Genomic DNA, 20461 nt, shown 5'->3' with positions numbered 1-20461 from the left:
ATATAACTTCCTCGTTGCGGCGCCATGGCTCAATCACACTCGCCTGTTTCCGTGTCACTTCATCGCCAGCACGCGCTCTCCAGACAGGATACATACAATATATGCTTATGATATTCCTTTCACGCCTGGTGGAGGAAAAAAAAAACAGCACAGATCAAGATAACCACCGCCACTAATTTTTATATTCATCCATTCAAAGCTGAGTAAAAGAAAGTAATCATTACATCTACAAGTAAACGTCAATGCTGCTTGTCCTAACTGGATGAAGGAATGTTTGTGGCCTGATCCACCTCTACGGGAACGTCAGATCTCTCTCTCTCTCTCTCTCTCTCTCTCTCTCTCTCTCTCTCTCTCTCTCTCTCTCTCTCTCTCTCTCTCTCTCTCTCTCTCGTGTGTGTGTGTGTGTGTGTAAACGGCAATGCACTCGTGAGGAAAATATACTGTCTTTACTTATGATTATGACACTTTGCTTCACTTATGCGGAACCTCGTGTCAGATTAAGACCTGCAGCTGTTCTTTATTGCGATGGTGTTTCTTTTTCATGTATAACCTTGTCACGCGTGCTGCTTGTGTGTCCGCAGTGAGGAATTATTGGGTCCCGGTTGAAAGAATGGATAACAGAGAGAGAGAGAGAGAGAGAGAGAGAGAGAGAGAGAGAGAGAGAGAGAGAGAGAGAGAGTATGTGTGTGTGTGTGTGTGTGTAGCTATTATGACAACTTTCCTGTATATGGCAGTCAGTGGCAACTCTCTTTATCTATTTAATTTTCCCCTTTCACAAGTCCATTTCTTTTCCCTCTTTACTTCAACAAAGTATAATCACGTGAAAGTACAATGACAGACGCGATGAGGAGTCTTGTAGGCAGAGCATGACATGGCTGGCAGGTGAAGTGAGCCGTGGTAGTAATGATAAGATATATGCTATTGCCCAAGACCATTAGTAGGAACGCTGATAAAACATTTACACGAAGCACACTATTCATTCGACTTGCACCCTCATTTTGGTCACTGGAGCACCACCCGCTCCACACGGAACGCTCGCCCGCACACGATCCTTGGAAGAAAACTATTACACATCATTGTTTGCAAGCCTGGCGTGAGCTGAGATGGTAAAAGCAAAGTTCATGATCTGAAAATTGCCTAATAGTTGCATGGGTTTTGCCGCAGCCTTGCTTGTTGCTTTGCGTCAAGTAGTTATGTGGATGCCTACCATGATGAACAGGTGCAAGCCTCGCGCACCAGTCGCTCTGGTACAGTAGTTCCCAAACATTGGTCAGCAGGTATTAAAATTAAGTAAAGAAAGTAATAGACTACATATAGCCGTAGTCAGAAGCTTAGTGCGAGTCAGTCATACACAGTAACCCAAACATCGGTCAGCAAATATTAAAAACATACATAAAAAAAAAAAGTTATATATAGTCTTGGTCACAAGCCTGGGTAGGTGCCGCATTCATTTTAACTGTTTCGGTATTTTTACGCAATCTCAAATCCTCTAACCCGCTGACTATCTCATTACAAGAGTTGAAAATGGATAGGTTCATGGCAAAGGGCTTAAAATGGGGGTAACTTTATGCACAGAAGAAAGGAATGCAGTACTTCGGCTTTTTCACATTCTTTTGTTTCTAACAATCAAGAAAATCATGTCCGGAAGAATTTTGAGTCCAGTATTTATGTATGGCGCAGAAACACGGACCGCTACATTCAGGTTGAAAATTTCTACCGTACTCGTAGAGTATCACGGGGATCATGACATGCACACTGCCTTATTCTGTTATTGTGTGGCTGTGAGAATAAAAATATTCGTGCTGTTGAACAAAATTGTATGCAGAAGAAAATGCACAGGATTTCTGACGCCTCAGAACATCTTCAGGATGCCCACAAGAATGTCGAGGAAGACCACATTTACGATATTTCTGCATGTGTATTCACACTGACCGTAATCTCTTCGCACATAAGATGTGATCTTCATAATTAGGGAAAGTTTTAAATGAAATGATTGTAGATTTCTTAGGAATCATAAAACGGCTGGTTACAGATCAAACGTGCTTCATTTGTAGCTTATTCCATCTTATTTATTACTAATACACGGTCCTCATGTATGTACTGTACTACGTAAATTGGTGAAGCACGCAGTGTTTTGAAAGCCATTATTTTGATGACATTGAATTATATCATTCCTCTGGACTCTTTATGGTCTGGTATTTTCAGTGGGCCTTCCTTCCTTGGCCAGATTACCAGTAAAAAAAAAAAAATAATAATATATATATATATATATATATATATATATATATATATATATATATATATATATATATATATATATATATATATATATATATATATATATATATATATATATAAGTGTATATGCTTATTATAGATTTCTTACTCAGAATGAGATACTCTTCCACTTCATAGTGTTTCAAATAATGTACCAACTAATGTATAATAGCCTACCCGCAAAATGTAACAGAAAACTTAATTTACTTCCTTACAAAGAAAACTAGACTTCACTACATTGTTAACTGCGGAAACTTCCATGCAACTTTAAATAGTAGAATTTCTTTCATACTGTCATATAATCAGTGAAATGCAGGTTTAAATGTGTAAGGCTGAAACAGTATGTGCAGCAGGAAGATGAATGTGAGTGTGAAGTGTGATGTTACAGTCAGTTTTTGAACGCTACTTTGCAATACTGATAATTACTACCTTCTTGCAGTGTTTCTTTTTTTTTTCTCTCTCTCTTTATGATGTAAGGAAGCTTAAGAGACTTTAATTTCTTGCTATGATGAAATATACCATGTCATAGAAATGTTCATAACTTACAAAGATATTAAACAGCAAGATGTTAAGTTTTTATTTCACATATTCGAAGGAATTTTGTCGAAAGGGAGATTTGTTCTTCGGAGCTTTGTTCCAGGGATTTCCCCACACTAACTATATCTTATTTTTATTATGATTCTCAAACGACTGATTTCCCAAAGATTGATATAAAAATGAACAAGTATATATACAAACGAAGCAGACATAATAGCTTTGGCTGAGTTCTATGGATATTTCAATGCACATACAGGTCCCTGCCAGACAATTTACCCCATGGCTCTGTATAGTACCTAAATCAGCCCACATCTGCAGGAGTCATGTAAAAGTTCTAAAATTTGTTATTTTTCCATTCATAGCAGACGCCATAGAGAGTAGCTACGCATTGATGAGATAGCTTCTCCAATCCTGACCCAGCTCCACGTTTGTTATAATTGTCTAAGTTATAGCCACTTCTATATATCTTTTCGCAGCATACGAATGCCCTCTTCTAGTCGTAGATTAGACCTTCCTTCTTTTTCTTTGTATTACTTTTGGTGTATTAATGCAATGAAGTCAGCACCCGACGATATCTCCCTTTTTTTTTTCAACTTGCAAATTTTAAACTTGTGATAATCGTCAGTATATTTGAAACGTTTTGCTGTCTGATAGGGACTACTAGACTTATTAAGGATGTTTTCCCTGTTGATACTGCATAATTAGTGTTAAACTATCGCCAGAATCATGAAAACACTCTTGTAAACCCACTAACCTCCACTAGAGGCTGCTGAAAGTAATATATATGATATTTTCAAAGGCGACCTATTATGATTATAGCTTGTCATGGGTAATTTCTCTGTTGACAGTGCAGGATGACCATTGAACTACCCATTGACATTGCGTAATAATATCACCAAAATCATGAAAAGAAACGAAAAGTAAAGAAAGAAAAAAAAAAAAGAAAAAAAAAAAAAAAGAAAAACACTAATCTCTACTAGAATCTAAGCCGAGATGAAACACAAATGAGTCTTTGCAACAGCTCCCTTTCTCCTGGTTGTACCCGCTGCACTCCTCGCTGTTCTCATCAATGGTTTCGTCTACATTATTACACGGGTTTGTACTCAGTTTGTTTCTCCTGTAATTCATTTCTGGTATCAGGGCGAGGGGGTAGGAGATGGTGGCAGTGCCCAAGGCGTCCCGCAGCGCCCATCGTCTGCTGCCGGTGCCTCTCTCCGCACCGGGCACAGGTACGAATGAACCTTTAGGTGATAAGGACATACAAACTCCTGATTCAGCTTTACAATTCTTAACGTGGTACATTTTAGTAGTCAAACAGCTTCAGAGATCTTATGTATAGTAATGTGAGATATGACACAGACAGTGGTGTGATAAGATGTGTGGGTATTTGTTTACTCTGCCCTGCCCAAGTGCCTGCTTCTCTTGGTCGTGTATTTGTGTTTTGCTGGAGTGTGCATTGTGCCTGCCTCTTGTGATAATGTGAAGGTGAGAATTCCAGTTGTGGTCATTAGGGTGTGTGCGTGTGTTGATAAGCTACTTAAGCAAATGTTTTTATTGTAGTTTCAGTCAAGGTTCGGGGATTTGGGAATAATTTATCAGGTCAGCTGTTCCTGAGTGTAATACTGTACTCTATATAAGAAAGGTTTCAATATTAAACTAATAATTTTTCCAAAAGTTTCATTGTCTAACCCACATATTAGGTGATGGAAAAATAACATTGTCAGCTCTCTAGAACATTTTCCTTTAAAGTGTATTTTGTTGTAGCAAATCTGACAGAACACAGTCACTTATGACTGTTCATTCTGGTCTCGGTAAAATTGGCCTAAACCAAGCAAACTTATATTAACTTTCTCCATAGGTTGAGTGGCAGAGTGCAAAATCAGTTATATTTTGTAAACAAACTTAATTCACCTAGTTACCAGCAAGTATTTTCTCTGTCCTTTTATATCCTCAAGCTCACAGTGGCATGTCTATGAATGATGGGTCAAATTAAGAGGAGTATTCCATGAAATTCCTTCATTGTGGTTATCATTTTGGGCCACAAGTGCACATGCTATTCTTGCTGTTTTGAGTCTGCCAGATGACCTTATGAGATATGATCGGTTAAGACTGGTTAGGACTGATCAAATGTGATAGCAGTAAAGTACTATGAAAGGAGATGTGACTGCTTGTGACTGGTCACAAACCACATTAAAATATACAGTTGTGATGATTAGATTATTTGTTTGCATTTCAGGGACAATGGTGTAGTGGGCACAGCACAAACAAGTAATGGATCACCTTTTGTTTTTGGCACAAGAAAGGGCTGATTCTGCATGGGTAAATACTTTGTCATGTTCAATCAACAGCTTAGGATAAAATAGACATCAGGCTGATGATGCAGAAGTATTGTAGGATAAAAGTAGATTTCATGTCATTGCAAATCCTGTTATCACAAATTTATTTATTAATTCTAAATACTTGAGCACAGTCAATAACATAACATATAAATCAATAATTGAGATTTGTTTTCCAGTTGGCATTACATTCATCAGGAAGCCAGCTGACCAATAGCCTGTCATCCCTCAAAGATGGAGCTAGAACATCCCTCCAGAATGCACTCAATTCTTTTAGAAATCAGAGGTTTGGGGAGGAGGTGGCTGACCGCGTACGGCGCTGGCTAGCACACCTGAGGGAAGTGCTGAGTGCTGTTAAACCCTCTGAGATATATGACAGACTTTTCATATTTTTTGTCACTGAAGGTATGTTTTATATCCTTCTAGTATTATTGTAAATATATACATTGATGCCTAATTTGTAAGGTTGATAATTTAAATACCTTTCAGAATTTTGGAGTAAATCATGAAGTATTGGTTATCCTTACAATTATCTTATTCTAATTATCCAGTCCAGTTATTATCTATCTTAATTAAAGTCTATATATATTGATCACATAAACATTAAAAGGAAATGGGAAATCTTGTTTACTTTGATGCCCATTCATGGGAACTTCCTTGAGAAATGGTTGCAGTATAAGAGTCTGTATTTTATTTGTATACATGTACCTCATCCACACAAACTTCAGCCCTTTTAATATCTCTCTCTCTCTCTCTCTCTCTCTCTCTCTCTCTCTCTCTCTCTCTCTCTCTCTCTCTCTCTCTCTCTCTCTCTCTCTCTCTCTCTCTCTCTCTCTCTCTCTCTCTCTCTCTCTCTCTCTCTCTCTCTCTCTCTCTCTCTCTCTCTCTCTCTCTCTCTCTCTCTCTCTCTGCTATATCATTTACCCTTCTTTCCTCCTTATGCCAAAGCCATCTCAGTGTGGTGCATTTCACTGTCACTGCTGCACAAATCATGGCTTGTTTCTTACTAAACATGACAAAACGTTCAAGTTGTACTTAAATTTCTTCTCATATAAGATACACTTTATACTTTGTGGCAAGAAAAAAAGAAAATGAAAAATTCATATGTATTAGGAATTGAAGTGTGGCATTTAAATTGCTGTTTATTCATATGTTTATTTGTTTTTTATATCTATTTCAGTAACACGCACACATATGTACTTTGGAGGAGCATGTTTCTTCTTTGGGGGTATCTTTGGTATGTTTGTGGGCATGAGGCTTCGCAGCAGCCTGGTGGCACCACAGCGCATGAGGGCTGTGGTGATTAACTCTTACAAGGGAATTGAGGTAAGTTGATGGTAAATGCTACTTTAACCTTATAAAATCTCTTATATAATTCCCTGTTTACATATGTAGATTTTCAGATGTCCATCTTTCAGTTTTCACCTTATCAGGATCACCTAATGAAAATTTCTTTCAGTGGATTATTCCTGGATGATGAGTTATTGTCACAAGCTTGTCTTTTAATGTCCATTTATGTTGTTTGTGAATGCTATTGTGTGTGGATTACCAGTGGAATTGTAGTGCTTTTTATAAGTCAAACTGTCCCCATGAGAAATGCATGTGGGGCTACATTAAGGGACTTGAAAATGTTATCCATTCGGGTGGCCTTGTCCAAATTATCCCACCCATTTGTGGAGACACCAACCTGGTATTTAGATAAATAATTCAGTGAGTCCTTGCAGCATTGCAGTTTCTTCATTTAGAAAGTCATGTTTAAAAGGAGACAAGATGTGTGGTGTATAGATAGATATTTCGATGAGATGAGTTCTTACAGCATTGCACTTTCTTCATTCAGAAAAAAAATATTTAAAAGGAGATGAAATGTGTGCAGACTTGCATTATGATAGTGAGATGAACCAGGATGCCCCCTTATAGCCATTGGGTTAGTACCCTCACTCACTGCAGGGAATCATGGTCAGAAGTTGAGTAGCCTGTGGCACTTACATCCCCTGTTTTAAATGATTCTTCTCAGTTTTAGATTCTTGTATTTCCTTTCATATATTCAGTCAGTTGATGAGGGAGATGCAAGGATAGAAGTACTGCTAACAACATATAAGAGTGGCCTATCCCACTAGGAATTAAAGTTTGTTTTTTAAGGAGACTGTCAGTAGGTCAGAGGACTTGAAGTTAAAGGGAAACACAAAGCAAAGTGGAATTGAGTGCTGGGGGTTACTAGAGTTCTGACCATGACTGTCCATATCTTTATGCTTGACTCCTTTTTTCTGCTTTGTTCTGCAGCATTATTATTTTATTTATTTTTTTTCATGCACTTTGAAACAGAAACTACTACATACATATACTGAGGTGTTTTCTTGTGTTATTTTAATGTTTTCTTGCAGCTTATATGCAAAAATAAATTTATATTATGTGAATTGTTAAAATCTTAAATTATGTACATAAATGCTTTTGCATGTTGTTTTCATATTCTTGTCTTGAACTCACTTGTTCCTTGTCTAGGTCTGTACACTAATCATAAGTATGGAATAGCCACATGAAAGTGCTGATAGTGGCACTTTCATTTAGGTACGTTGCATTAACACAGTACCTTTGTGTATATTATTTAATGCTATACATCTTGTCATGATAATTGCATTTCTTTCCAACCACATTTCTTGAACATCATCATACAGTTTTCAAAGAAAAATTCACACCACTGGAATGCATTGGTGCTCAGTACACATGTTAGGCATTACTAACAATCATATGACATTTGATTATAATTGAAAGGGATTGTTTATTATATTTATACATTGATCATATTAATCCATACCCACTTTAGAATATTAGTTCTCAAATTGATGAAAGCTTTTATATTGTGATTTTAAGAAGTGAATTGCATTGTGATGAGAGTAAATTTGTGTGGCAGGCAATAGGAGTGGTGGAGGATGTGGTGGCTCCAAGGATAGTGGAGCCTCACCAGGTGTTGGTGCAGGTGAAGGCTGCTGGCATTGACTACCTGGACATCAAAGTGGCACAAGGCTACGGGCGAGTCTTGAGGCAGCAACTGAATAAGTACAACCCGGTATGTAAGCTTGAAATTAATCTTCTCATCACTTGTTAGACTTATATTGTATTGTATTTTTTTTTTTTATAATTTTATTGGTATGATCATCCTTGGTTAAGATTCAGAGCACTGTAAAATATTGCTTATGTGGACTCACAAAAATTTAAATATATAAATGGGGGTTGATTTTATCTATTTGCAGGCTACATAATTATTTATAAGACTGTACTACAAACATAATTGCCTGGAAAGTTGATGGTGATATAGGAACAGTTGTCTAGCAGTGATAAGGTTGAAGAAATAGCTATAAAACTGCACATAAATTATGGGAGTCTGTGTAATACTATTGTCAAGTGCTAATTAAGCCTATTTATCCGATTTGCAGAATACTGAAGGAGAGTTCCCGGTGGTGCTTGGGAGGGACTGTTCTGGTGTCGTGGTGGCAGTGGGCAGGGATGTGTCCAGAGTAGAGCAAGGAGAAGAGGTAACTGCATCTCTTTTTCTTTTATGGTACATCTATCTATATACCAGACTGGCAATTCCACACAGGGTGATCTAGACAAAGTACAACACACTCATACTCACATTATTCACACTCTTAGCCCTGTTGCTCCCTGATGGAAAAAGGTAGTCTTGTGGACCACCATATTACATGCATACTGCTGGTAAATTTGAATGGAATGTCTCCACATTCTCCTGTAACAATTATAGTATAATTCAAAATCCTAAAGAGAATCATTTACTGGTATAATGAGGAAGTTGGTCAGCCACAACAACAAGACCATTTCCTGATCTGACAACTCTGAAATTTACATTATTTGTAACAGACTATATTTTAAAAGACCAACATTTACTACATGTTATGCATTTTCATCTCAAATGAATCTGTGGCTTGTAAAGTATAGCACCATCCTTGGAGTAGCCTGCCTGTTAAAATGATTGTCCATCTCTACACTAGGATAATCTCAATCCCCAAAAGTGAACAAGATTTCCAGTGCATAGTTGAATAAAGACATGGCCTATATTGACACATAGCACTTATAGATTTATTCAGATATAGATTTATTCAGACTAATTTTTACACATTTCTCTTTGTTTTGGTAGGTTTGGCTTGCAGTGCCATTTTACCATCCTGGGACTTTAAGTGAGTATGTTGTAGTGTCAGAAGAACATGTGGCACCCAAACCCTCACAGCTGACCTATGAGGGAGCTGCTGCCCTTCCCTACAGCATCTTGACGGCTTGGGATGCTCTGGTCACTCAAGCAGGACTTGGACCTCAGTCTACTGCTGGTAAAAGGTAAGCAGTAAGTTTTATAAATGCATGGAAATTCCTTCTAAGTGAGATTTCTCTGAGTATTTTCATATTATGCTTTCTGGAAATATGAGTGCAATATCCTTAATACATTTTTGATCTTGTTTTAAAGATGTCATTGTCAAGGAACATCATAGAAACACTGAAAAACCAATCTGAAGATGGATAAATTGGCTGAGAGACATTTGCTGTGCTTGAGCCTTTGTCAGGATGCTCACAGAAATTCAAGTCATACTCCGTACTGATCTGGTTAAGATGATTTCCAAGTCCACAGTTAATGTTTATTGGCCATGACTGTCCTTTCACTACAAGTGCTACCAGCAAGTTATTTCATGAATTTGTTTCACACAGAGTGCTGGTGCATGCTGGAGTGTCAGGGGTCGGTGTGGTGGCACTGCAGTTGGTTCGGGCATGGGGAGGCAGCATCACCACCACAGTGTCAACACGTGCTGCACCCCTGGCACACATGCTGGGAGCAGAAGATGTCATCACCTACGATAACTCCAACTTTGACAAGGAGCTGCTGATGAGAGAGAAGTTTGTACCTTTTGTTACTATGCAAAGGGTCTTCAACATCAGTGAATTTATCATCATAGATATATATTTATTCAACAGATTTATGAAAGTTGGAAATAATAAGGTAGAAAAGGTACTCCTAAACAGTAACTATCCTAAGACAACATTGGAAAAAGTAATTCAATAGTCAGCTAAATGGTCAGTTCATTCTGTGGTATAATTCTAATCTTTCCCTCATAAAAGATACAAAAATTTAAAAAGTTCTCATAATTAGATACGTATCGTCTCCTTTTACCGTAGCAAAGTAGATATTTAGTCATCTATACACCAGCTTGACAGTCTTGTGAAGGGGATTGCCAAGACACATTTAACATTGGTGCACATTGAACTTTCTCAGGTACGATGTGATTCTCAACACAGTGGGCCAGGTGTTGCATGATTCCTGCCTAAAATATTGTCTTCCTGGTGGCATTGTTGTGACCACCACCTCATCTCAGTTGCCCTCAGATTCCTATGGGTACATAGCTGGAGGACTGTATTCCCTGTACCTGAGAGCAAAATACTGGTTTGTAAAGGTAGTTATTGTTGTGTTCTATGTTGATGACTGTGGATTGAGTTTAGTTTCTATGGTAGTAGTATATTTTAACTTTAATATTGTTGCTATATTCTTCATTTCATTTTTATTTGGTGCCGAGAATGCCATACACGACAAGGAAATTACATATTATTTATATCTGTCCTTGTTCATGAATTGTAAATCTTGGAAATGATTTGTCTTTATGTAATTATTCTTACTAGAGTTATATTTTGATTCTGTTTTAGACGCCTTGGCTGACGGGTGGACGGCTGGGCACTCTTGAGGTGAAAGGAGATATTTTAGAGAAGGTTGTGCCCCTAATCAACTCAGGGCAGCTCCAGGCAGTGGTGGACAAGGCTTATTCCGCTCAGGATGCTGAAGTGGCGTTTGCTCATGTTGCAAAAGGAGAGCAAATTGGTAGAACTGTAGTGAGATTCAGGTAAGTCAAAATAATTACAAATAAATATATCATGTTCAAGGTATATCACTTTCTGCTTACTAGTTCAAGGTGTTTTGCTTTATATAGCATTGCAGTGCAGACTCATCCCTAATAACATAGCATGTGTATGTTACAAAGTCTGATCTAGATTTTTATATGATAACTACTTCTTCATGAAGGAAGAAGGCAATAGTGATATCTCTAGAGGGAAACAGTGCAGGCAATGTGTATATCATTGTGATGATGTTTGTGATATTGACTGCTCTCTTGTTGCTTTTGTGTTCTTGCATTTTGTTTGGCTTTGGTTAAAATGCATAAGGTTTTATAATATCTACTTGGATATAAAATTTAGTTACTCTAAACCGAGACCATACTTTATTATGGACAAGACAGTGAAGTATTTTTCTTTTTTTCAATTATTCACACATAATTTTAGCCATAACAAGCAATGCCACTATTGATCACCTGACATTATTGTAGTGTACTAACTTACGTATTTTTTATTGCAGTATTAACACTCCTGTTAGGAATCTTGGAATGGCTTTTTGTAAGTATAATGTAAATTACTTTGATGATTAACTTTTAATGATAAATAATATAAATAATCACATTTTTTATATATTTGCTGCATCTTACAAAGAATATCCCCACAATAGATGGCCATGATGAAAACTCTGCATTTATTTTTGTCCTTACATTTATTTTTTGCTTGCTGTAATCCTTTAATTTTCCTTTCCTTCCTCATGCATTGTAAGAGTTTTTCCTCTTCTTTCCTTGTTGATCTTCTCTCTTGCAATCTCTACATCAGTATTATTCATAGTACACTCCTTCAGTTGTTTCACTTTCTGTTATTCCTTCTCTGTGGCCAAACTGCCTTGCATTTGACCACTTCACCCATCATACACATCTTATTCTTCCACCTTTAGTTGGCATGTCAAATTCCAGAACATCTACTTGAAGGATATTTGGGTATTAAATATTAGCACTGGAGCAAAATGGCATAAGGAAAGTAGGCCCATTTTAAATACCAGAGTAAGATGGTACAGTTTTTTTTTCTTGGATTACTGATTATGGAGAATTATGTACTAACCTTTGCTCATAACACTGATATGATACTGATTGAAAGATTTATGTCTTGTGATTTTATCTTGTCCTATATCATTGTACTTCTATGGAAATTTTGAAAGTGGCATTTTGATGTAACTGGATATTAATAGTAACCATTAATCAGTAAAGGATTCCATTGATTACTCATGAGAATTGTCCAACACTACTTATAGTTACTTTTTTCTCTCACAGGGCAAGACCATTAGCCTCTCGCATGGAAGGATCCCTGTAGACTGTTGAAGCCTCTGCAATAAGGTGTGGTAATGGACAGTTGGTTAGCAACTGAGACATTCTGTGTAGTTGTACAGGAAGAGGCTTTGTACAATACACACCGCAAATGTTCAGGTTTGATTATTTTAGAAATTATATTTCTGTAGATATGCATAGCATTTTAAAGTTGAATTGCAGATATATTTCTGTAGATATGTTTATTTCCTATACAATTTGAATTGCAGATGAATTTTGTTGAAACTTTTTTGAAATAGTTGACCAGAAAGATTCTCCTAGAAAAGAATGACATCATTGCTGTTGTTTTATTTTTTCAGGTTTTACAATAACTTAAAATAACTTGAAAGGTGCTCAATATGTATTTGCCTCTCACTCTCTCCCTTCTAGTCTCTTCCAGTGGCCCTCAGATGTGAAATATTAAGTAATGCAAATTTAGCAGAGTAAATAGATTTTTTCAAAATGCAGTCCTGTAAGAACATTTATCTCTGTGTTGAAAATCCAGTGAGAAATCTGTACAGTTTTTAAAATTGATGATCTGTATGTGATATTGATAAGTGATATTGGCATGCTTCCTTTTGAAATTGAGCTGCTGTCCATGCCAGGTTATTTGACACTAATGTGATGTGATGACAATATTTTTCACAATCATCATCCTCATCTTCATCGTCCTTCTCATCATCATCAGTCATAGATACACTGAGACCATCCTTTTTCCTGCAATGTACAGAATATGCAGGCCTAAATTTAAGCTAAGTGGAGACAATAAGAGCAACAACTTTCATATCAGATATTGAAGTCTAAATGTAAGAGAAGTGATATCAGCATTGTTGTAATAAGATATTTTCCACATTGAAGGAGGAAAACTTGCACTGTCTGCCACATGCCCTGGAGCACTTCTTACTCTGTATTGTATGTACTCTGAGGCAATGTTCACAGAATGTGTCATTTCTGATATTTTAGACTGAGAAAATAAATAGAAAGCAAGTACAGTATGATTATGTATTGATAATGTTCCTGTCATTTCCTTGCACTGTACTTTTTAACTTTTTAACTTGTCAAGGAAACTGATGAAGCTATGAAAAAAATAGGTGGAAAAAAAAAGCCCATTCAGCTTGTCACTCTTAAAAGTCAAAGATAGAGTTAAAAAAAAAGAATAGGTCCAGAGTTTCTTAATACTTCGTTCTTGAAAAGTTGAAGTTGTAGGAAGGAGGAAAAACACATAAAGTGAACAACCAGTCTTTCACGGGATTATGTCCCTAAGTGCTAAAATCTGCATTATATTGATGCTACCCCTAAAATTCCTTTGGGCAAAATTTTTCTGAAACACCTTTCCTGATTGATTCCTCATTCTTCTTTGTGGACCTGACCATACTTTTGTTTATGCTATAATGGTGCCCGACTGCAGCATAGCTTCTCCCTTCCTGCAGCATGTTGAGGAGTTCAGCTTTCTCCTGCAGCATCATAACCTTCCTTCTCTTCACTTCCTTAGCAAGAAGGCTTACAAAGATACAGGGTGTTTGGGTGGCATTGCAGGGGCTTCAGAAAACCAGGAGAAAGCCACAAAAATAAGTGGTGAATAGCTGAAGTGGGCACAGTGATGTAGCTAAGGCAGAAACATGCGGTGAACTGGGAAGTCGGTGAGGAGGTGGTGTGGTCCTGCTCCTTTCTTTGAAGAAGGCATGCCTCCAGCAGCCAATCAGAGGCAAGTAAAAATATGAAGTGTTTGGATTGGCTACTGGTAAGGCTTCAGCCAATTGTGTGCCACCTACCAATATGTCTGGGTATTTCCTCAACTCACACCATGATTTAGCTTGTGTTTTATCAAATATAATAGCCAATTTTTCATGATAAAGTGGGGATTCCCACATTGTAAAAATAGTTAGGTTCCAATGAAAAAAAAATGTAAAAGTGAACCAATGATAACTGAACCATGAAAACTGGAGGTTCACTGTACAAGTAAAGAGTTCCAGAGTTTACCATGGTGTGCAGTTGGCAAATTTAGCCCTGTGCACCTGCCAACCCAACTATACTTTCATCCATCAAGGGAAATTTGTAAACCAACAAAACTTTGAAAATTTTTTATAAACATGTCAGAGTCAACAGCAGCTTGTAGGCTTACATACTAGATAAATATTTTACTGATTAGATATGGCAAGGTATTATGTATACTGTGTTTGTATGTGTGTGTGCATGTGTGTGTGGTTGTCTTGGATTCCTTATTTAGATAACAGCTTTGTGCACACTGTTGTTAGAATGTGTGGTCCCAGGCTTTGTAACACCAAAATGGGATATTAAGGAACACTCAAGATACCATCTCTCCATCTATGAGCTGCACAAACTCACTTCCTATAGTTCTTGGTTTGTTAAAATGACCAGTGTAGTGATTTGTGGAGTCATGTTTCTTCAATTATTTTTGCTTGGGTGCTATAGGAAGGAAGTGGACAGAACCCATGAGGTCAAAGCAAGCCATAAGTGCTTCCTGGGCATTGATGATAGCCTGGTTAGGGTAGACTGTGTACCTGTCCAGGATCTCCATCAGTGTCACTACCATCTCAACCAACTCTGGAGAAACATTCCCCTTTTGAATCTGTACTGCTGCCTTGAGGAAATCATGCCATGCCTTATTTAGTTGTTTGAGAATGTCAGGAGCATTATAGAGATGGATCCCTGTCTGTGTCGTGGCTTGTGAGGTGCATGATATGTCACAGAGTCTGCATGTGAATCCGGCCAATGCCTGGAAGCAAGATGGGCATCTTAAACTTGGCTTTTCAGGAATGTCTTTGAATAATGGCCAGTCAGCCTGACATGCAGCACAACCACAGCAGAAGTAGTAGTGCTGCTGAAGTGCAGTGCGGCGCTCTGTGCGTGTGTGGCTGACGTACCGCTCACCATAACTGTCTGTAATTTCTGCCCCTCGTGGGATGATGTTAATGCTGTAGAGAAACTTGACTTTTCCTTGAGAAGTGGAAAGGGTATTTGGCACACACGAGTGGTTCACAAAGCTGAGAGCAGAGTACACTGACCAGCCAACCTCCTGCCCTCTACCCTTGTTCATGACAGCAGTACCAACCAGTGCCTCTTTTGTGAGGTGAATGTTACACTCCAGCCCCAGAATAAGTCTCATCAGCTGGCCACCCACCAGAGTGATATCCTCCTCACTTATTGCACTAAGGTTTCCAGTATCATCCATCAAGAAAGAAGGACAGTTTTGAAATAATATGTGTGCCAAAACACAGGCGATGGCAGCTGTTTCCTGGAGTTGGCTCTCAGTGCGTGCAGTGGCGTGCCCTTCAAGGTGGTACAGCATTCGGTAGTCTCTCTGTACACTCAGCATAGGTCTTGAGCCACTCCCCTCATCCAGTAGGGCTGACACTTTGGCACGCAGGGCAGGAAGAGTGGTGGAGGATAAGACACGGAAAGCAAGGGCTGCTGCAGGGTCAAGCTGTAGTGATACCAGGGCAGGCAGCACTCCACACTCTGCTTTGTGGTATCCTGTCACACCAGTACTCTGGCATTCCTCACTGCAGAACACCACCTGCAATAACAGTACTTTGATTACTCCCAAGCCATTGTTGCATTGACTTAGAAACTCCCACACCCCTAAGACCACAAGCTGAAAATCTTTTTTCTAGAATTCTAAAATCAAAAGAATGTCAAAGGGCAGATATATTTTAGTGTTCACATTATGTTCATTCATATCCTCATGGAAATATAACCCAAAAGTTGTACAGGTAGTTGTATCATACATGATATATGTGTGCATAGAGATACATTTTGTATATTTACAATATGAAGGTGTAGTATTTTAAAATTTTTACCAGTCCTCCCAAACTGCTGAACTTTGACCAGTTTTCTAGAATGTAAATCTTTTGCAAGCAGAGGTACATGTGTGTTTTCAAAATGTAAAGAATCTCGAATTTGAACACCTCCAATACCAAGTATACTGGATAAAGTATTCTAGATCTGCTGTCACATGATCAGTAAAGAGGATAAATGGAAGAAAAATCTACAAATACCAGTGAATGGCTAATCACCCACCAGGGAACAGGTGGGGCATGGGAGTGGAGCAGGGCAGCGGCGCAGACAGGTGGAGCAGTGGGAACGCAGTGTGGCGTCCAGCTTGGTTGTGGCAGCTAGGGCATCCTCTTGCACCAACACTTCCCCTGTAATACACACATGATGCTTAGATCTGTATTTTCAGCATCAGGAAAGTTATTATTAATGGATGTGTAAATCGAAGAACTGTTGCTTTTGGGTAGACTGTCAGATCAGTCAAATGGTTAATCTATATATATATATATATATATATATATATATATATATATATATATATATATATATATATATATATATATATATATATACACCAGGCAAACATCTTGCATTCTAGATGTAAGGAGTAGTTGAGAACACACACACACACACACACACACACACATTTGCAATCACACTCAAAACCCTCTTTAGCCTCTTGACTGGTTAATGTTATATGAATATATTATCTTGTGAATGTTATTGTTAAGTAAAATGTTGGCTGACATAAGAGGAAGAAAGTATGAAAAACCTGTCTTACCTGGTAGAATGTCCCTGTTGGCCACCAGGTGCCTGCCTCGGATGGGTGTGTACTGTATGCTGATTGCATCACTGAGGCATGGCAGGTCAGACTGGGGCTGAGACACTGGTGGAGGATGTGGCTGCCCTGTGTAAAACACGTGTTGATACCGCAGAGAAGCAGGGGTTGTGTTCTGTTTCTCATTACACTTAGATTTTAATTTACTGATGCTATTCTTGGCAGCTGTGACTTCCTTCTCATCCAAGGACAAGGTAGCAAGAGCAGTAAGAGTCTCCTCCAGAACTGCATTGGCTTCTTCCATTTTCCCCATCGCCTGGAGACACTTTGCCCTTCGCTCATGCAGGCGATGTCTCTTAGAGGAAGGGTAACCAGAGGCAAGGGCTCTCTCAGCATCTGCCAGTGCGAGTTTGTATTGGCCCATTTCATATAGCACAGCTGACCGGTTGGCAAAAGCTAGTGAGAGTCCCTCATGTTGTGACCCCACGACCTCTCCATCAAGACCTGGGTGTGGAGCCGCCAGTATGCCGTAATTATATGCCAGGAGTGCCTGCTCCAATTTCTTCTCCTTATAAAGACGATTTCCTTCATTACGGAACTTTTCGGACTCTGATGCTCCTTTCCTGCTGATTCGAAGGTTGCCGGGGGGAGGGAGTAGCTCTTGCTGTGCCTCTGGTCTTGACCACAAATACTTGAACATGCTGTCCAGTGTTGCCATGGGACCAAAGTGTGCTGCTACATCGTTTGTCAGCCATGATTGCTGTAAGAGTCCTCGGAATTTTGAGTACAGTTCCTTAAAAGATGTCATTTTCAATCACTGATATTTGTATGCCTTGAAATACCTATATGTGATGAACAGGTGAAACAAATGCATTTTGTTGAGATAATGTTTAGTCTGATTTTCATTAATTTTCTTGCATAACTATAATGATCATAGCATTAGTACTTTTTTTTATCTGGCTAATCAAAGGTTGACATCATCATCCAGACCTACACTGTTGCACCATTAATTCCATTTCTTGATCTTTCAACACTGCATTGATAGCAATATATCACTCTTGCTGATTTACATTTATTGCTCTATATCTCTAAATGACTGCTGAAAGTGCAATAGACGTGCAAAAAAAATAAAATAAATAAATAAAATAAAATAAATAAAAATAAATAAATAATCGTGACAGTGGTACAAGAGACTTACGGGAATATGAGTAATTAACATATCCATTCCATCAAAGTAATTTATCAATAAGCTCACCGTTCGCTCATTATTTTGCGTTCTTTCTAAACTTTGGATACGATACCTTTGATCTCTCACCCAACCCCTGCCCAATCTTCCCTCCGGCGTGAACCACTCTCAGCACGGGCACATTTTAGCCGCAAGTTACTGCCCAACGGTGTCATCAAAGGCACCTTTTCACCACGCGGCGCGGACACGGGTGAGCTATGTCGTGACGGGAAGGCTCCTCACCGTGCCAGGGGTGACGCCAGGGCACAGCCATGAGAGGTGACAGGGAAGCAGGCAGTGAAGGACATTTGAGACTCCCATCACAAGACAGCCTATTGTTCCTGGGTTATGTTGTAAATTCGTGAGTTACAAAAAATAACGCCAATTTTTTTCCATAACTGGCTAGAAGGGATAAAAGGGGGAGAGAGGGGACCTTCAGCTTCCTGCTTCCCCCCAATTTCTTAATGGAGATGTATCAGTAGTAAAGTATATATATATATATATATATATATATATATATATATATATATATATATATATATATATATATATATATATATATATATATATATATATATATATATATATATATATATATATATATATATATATATATATATATATATATCTCGGTGTTTGTTTTGCGAGAGGCGACTGCGATATTTTGGTGGCGACGTATGCCGCCCATACCAGAGATCGAGGGGCACTATTTATAACAACATGCTGATGAACATTGGTGAGAAATAGCACCACCCACCACTTGCTGCTCGGTGCCCAACACTAATTGTACGAAAAGTAAATAACCAGGGAGTTTATGTTATCGCTCACCGATCTAAGCACTATCTTTTACATTCGCTGTATGGCCGCGCTGCTGTAGAGCTCTATTTTCGACCAAGCAATCAATAATATACAGATGAGATGATATTCAAGGAAAATAGCATTACGCTCCGCAAAAACTTGATTCAGTAATTTTTTTTTCTAAGGAAACATGACTTTCCTAAAGACATCACACTGATTTATTGCGTGATATAGACTCAAAAGAATGGCATGGTGCATTGATCATTCTTCTTGCTATGGATTTGAGTTTGGCTGTAGATTTATTACATGCTTTATCCATAATGTCATGTATGCAACTGATTCCAACTTAAGACTCCAGATTTTCTTTGCTTGATTTTCTTTGATAGCAAACCCTTTCCTGTTCGTTTAAGATCCTGTATGAGGGTCAGGTCCACCGTATATAGCTCAGACATTTCATAAATCGCTGCAGATCTTTCATATATTTGAAGAGACAACCAATAATAAAGTATTGGATACAGTCACTAGCTTCCTGCCTCGAGGAGAGCCTTCGGTTTTCAAAATATCACAACTCGAACACTCAAATCAAGGTAATAAGAATCAAAACCACAGGTAATTTCATTCAGTCTTCAACTTTCAAAAACTTCCCGTAATGGTCACTTGTACTTTCACAGGTAACTTCAGTTAGAGTTCACTCGCTTCCGAAATGTTCTGTAAACGTCTTTCGCAATGTTTTCCCTCTCTGTCACGTGCAGCGGACACACCATTCTATTTCTCAGGAGGCGCCTTTTGTGAAATTCCTCGCACACGCTCACGTCTTTTATAGGCAAGAAAATCCTCTCAATCATTTCATTCCCTCTATTATGTAACATTTAAGACATCACTGGGTAAGAATCATAACCACTTGACGTAATATAATTCGCACACGCCTCGCCACCAACCCCGGCGCGGTGCGAGGAACACCCGAAACTACACAACTCGATTCTCTGGGCAGCGCGGGGCACGAGGCAAAAGGGAGCGCGGTGGACTGAATTACCCAGGAGCAGGGGACGCCCTCCGCTGGCTCTCTCAGTCTTACACTACCGACAATGAGCGAGTTTACAAGCTCCAATCACACACACACACACACACACACACACACACACTCTCTCTCTCTCTCTCTCTCTCTCTCTCTCTCTCTCTCTCATCGCCTGTGCCATCCCAATGCTGGCTGGTGCTCACGTCCCCCTCACACCCTCTACTGCTTTACACCCTCCTCCTTGTCATCTTCCTCCCTTTAGTATTCATCCTACCGCGTTTCTCTCTCTCTCTCTCTCTCTCTCTCTCTCTCTCTCTCTCTCTCTCTCTCTCTCTCTCTCTCTCTCTCTCTCCTGTGTTCACTGGTTCACTACCATCATCACTTGAAATTATATCTTCAACCCGTAATGCTGTCATGGAGGCACAATACTATGTAGTCATTTTGCTCTTTACCGAACAGATATTTCCTTTCTTCATC

At 38.7% G+C, this 20461-nt stretch overlaps 2 protein-coding genes across 11 annotated transcripts; one reads left to right on the top strand and one right to left on the bottom strand.

Annotated features, from left to right (window-relative positions):
- The first annotated feature begins 3761 nt into the window (after nt 1-3761).
- LOC135111171 (reticulon-4-interacting protein 1 homolog, mitochondrial-like) lies at nt 3762-13365 on the top strand. 4 transcript variants are annotated; one of them, XM_064024244.1, is made up of 12 exons: nt 3762-3909; nt 5051-5133; nt 5330-5555; nt 6331-6476; nt 8059-8214; nt 8582-8680; nt 9301-9494; nt 9861-10046; nt 10423-10600; nt 10848-11041; nt 11551-11588; nt 12341-13365. In XM_064024244.1, exons 2-12 carry the CDS (start codon nt 5086-5088, stop codon nt 12352-12354), a joined length of 1479 nt encoding a protein of 492 aa, XP_063880314.1. In that variant the 5' UTR covers nt 3762-3909; nt 5051-5085; the 3' UTR covers nt 12355-13365. The 4 variants fall into 4 exon arrangements, with proteins under 4 accessions (XP_063880314.1, XP_063880304.1, XP_063880332.1 ...); XM_064024234.1 differs by having other exon boundaries at nt 3905-4043; XM_064024252.1 differs by lacking the exon at nt 3762-3909 and adding an exon at nt 4141-4299.
- A 1076-nt stretch (nt 13366-14441) lies between these two features.
- Nucleotides 14442-20154, bottom strand: LOC135111154 (SET and MYND domain-containing protein 4-like). Of its 7 annotated transcripts, none has more exons than XM_064024169.1 (4): nt 20003-20154; nt 16950-17788; nt 16415-16539; nt 14442-15911 (listed from the first exon to the last, which is right to left on the bottom strand). In XM_064024169.1, exons 2-4 carry the CDS (start codon nt 17752-17754, stop codon nt 14784-14786), a joined length of 2058 nt encoding a protein of 685 aa, XP_063880239.1. In that variant the 5' UTR covers nt 17755-17788; nt 20003-20154; the 3' UTR covers nt 14442-14783. The 7 variants fall into 7 exon arrangements, with proteins under 7 accessions (XP_063880239.1, XP_063880276.1, XP_063880249.1 ...); XM_064024206.1 differs by having other exon boundaries at nt 16950-17706; nt 20003-20135; XM_064024179.1 differs by having other exon boundaries at nt 16950-18045; nt 20003-20125.
- Between the last annotated feature and the right edge of the window lie 307 nt (nt 20155-20461).

Source organism: Scylla paramamosain, chromosome 2 (genome assembly GCF_035594125.1).
Source record: "Scylla paramamosain isolate STU-SP2022 chromosome 2, ASM3559412v1, whole genome shotgun sequence".
Lineage (NCBI taxonomy): Eukaryota > Metazoa > Arthropoda > Malacostraca > Decapoda > Portunidae > Scylla > Scylla paramamosain.
The sequence above is the reverse complement of the archived record's forward strand: the minus strand, read 5'-3'. Positions and strand labels throughout refer to the sequence as shown.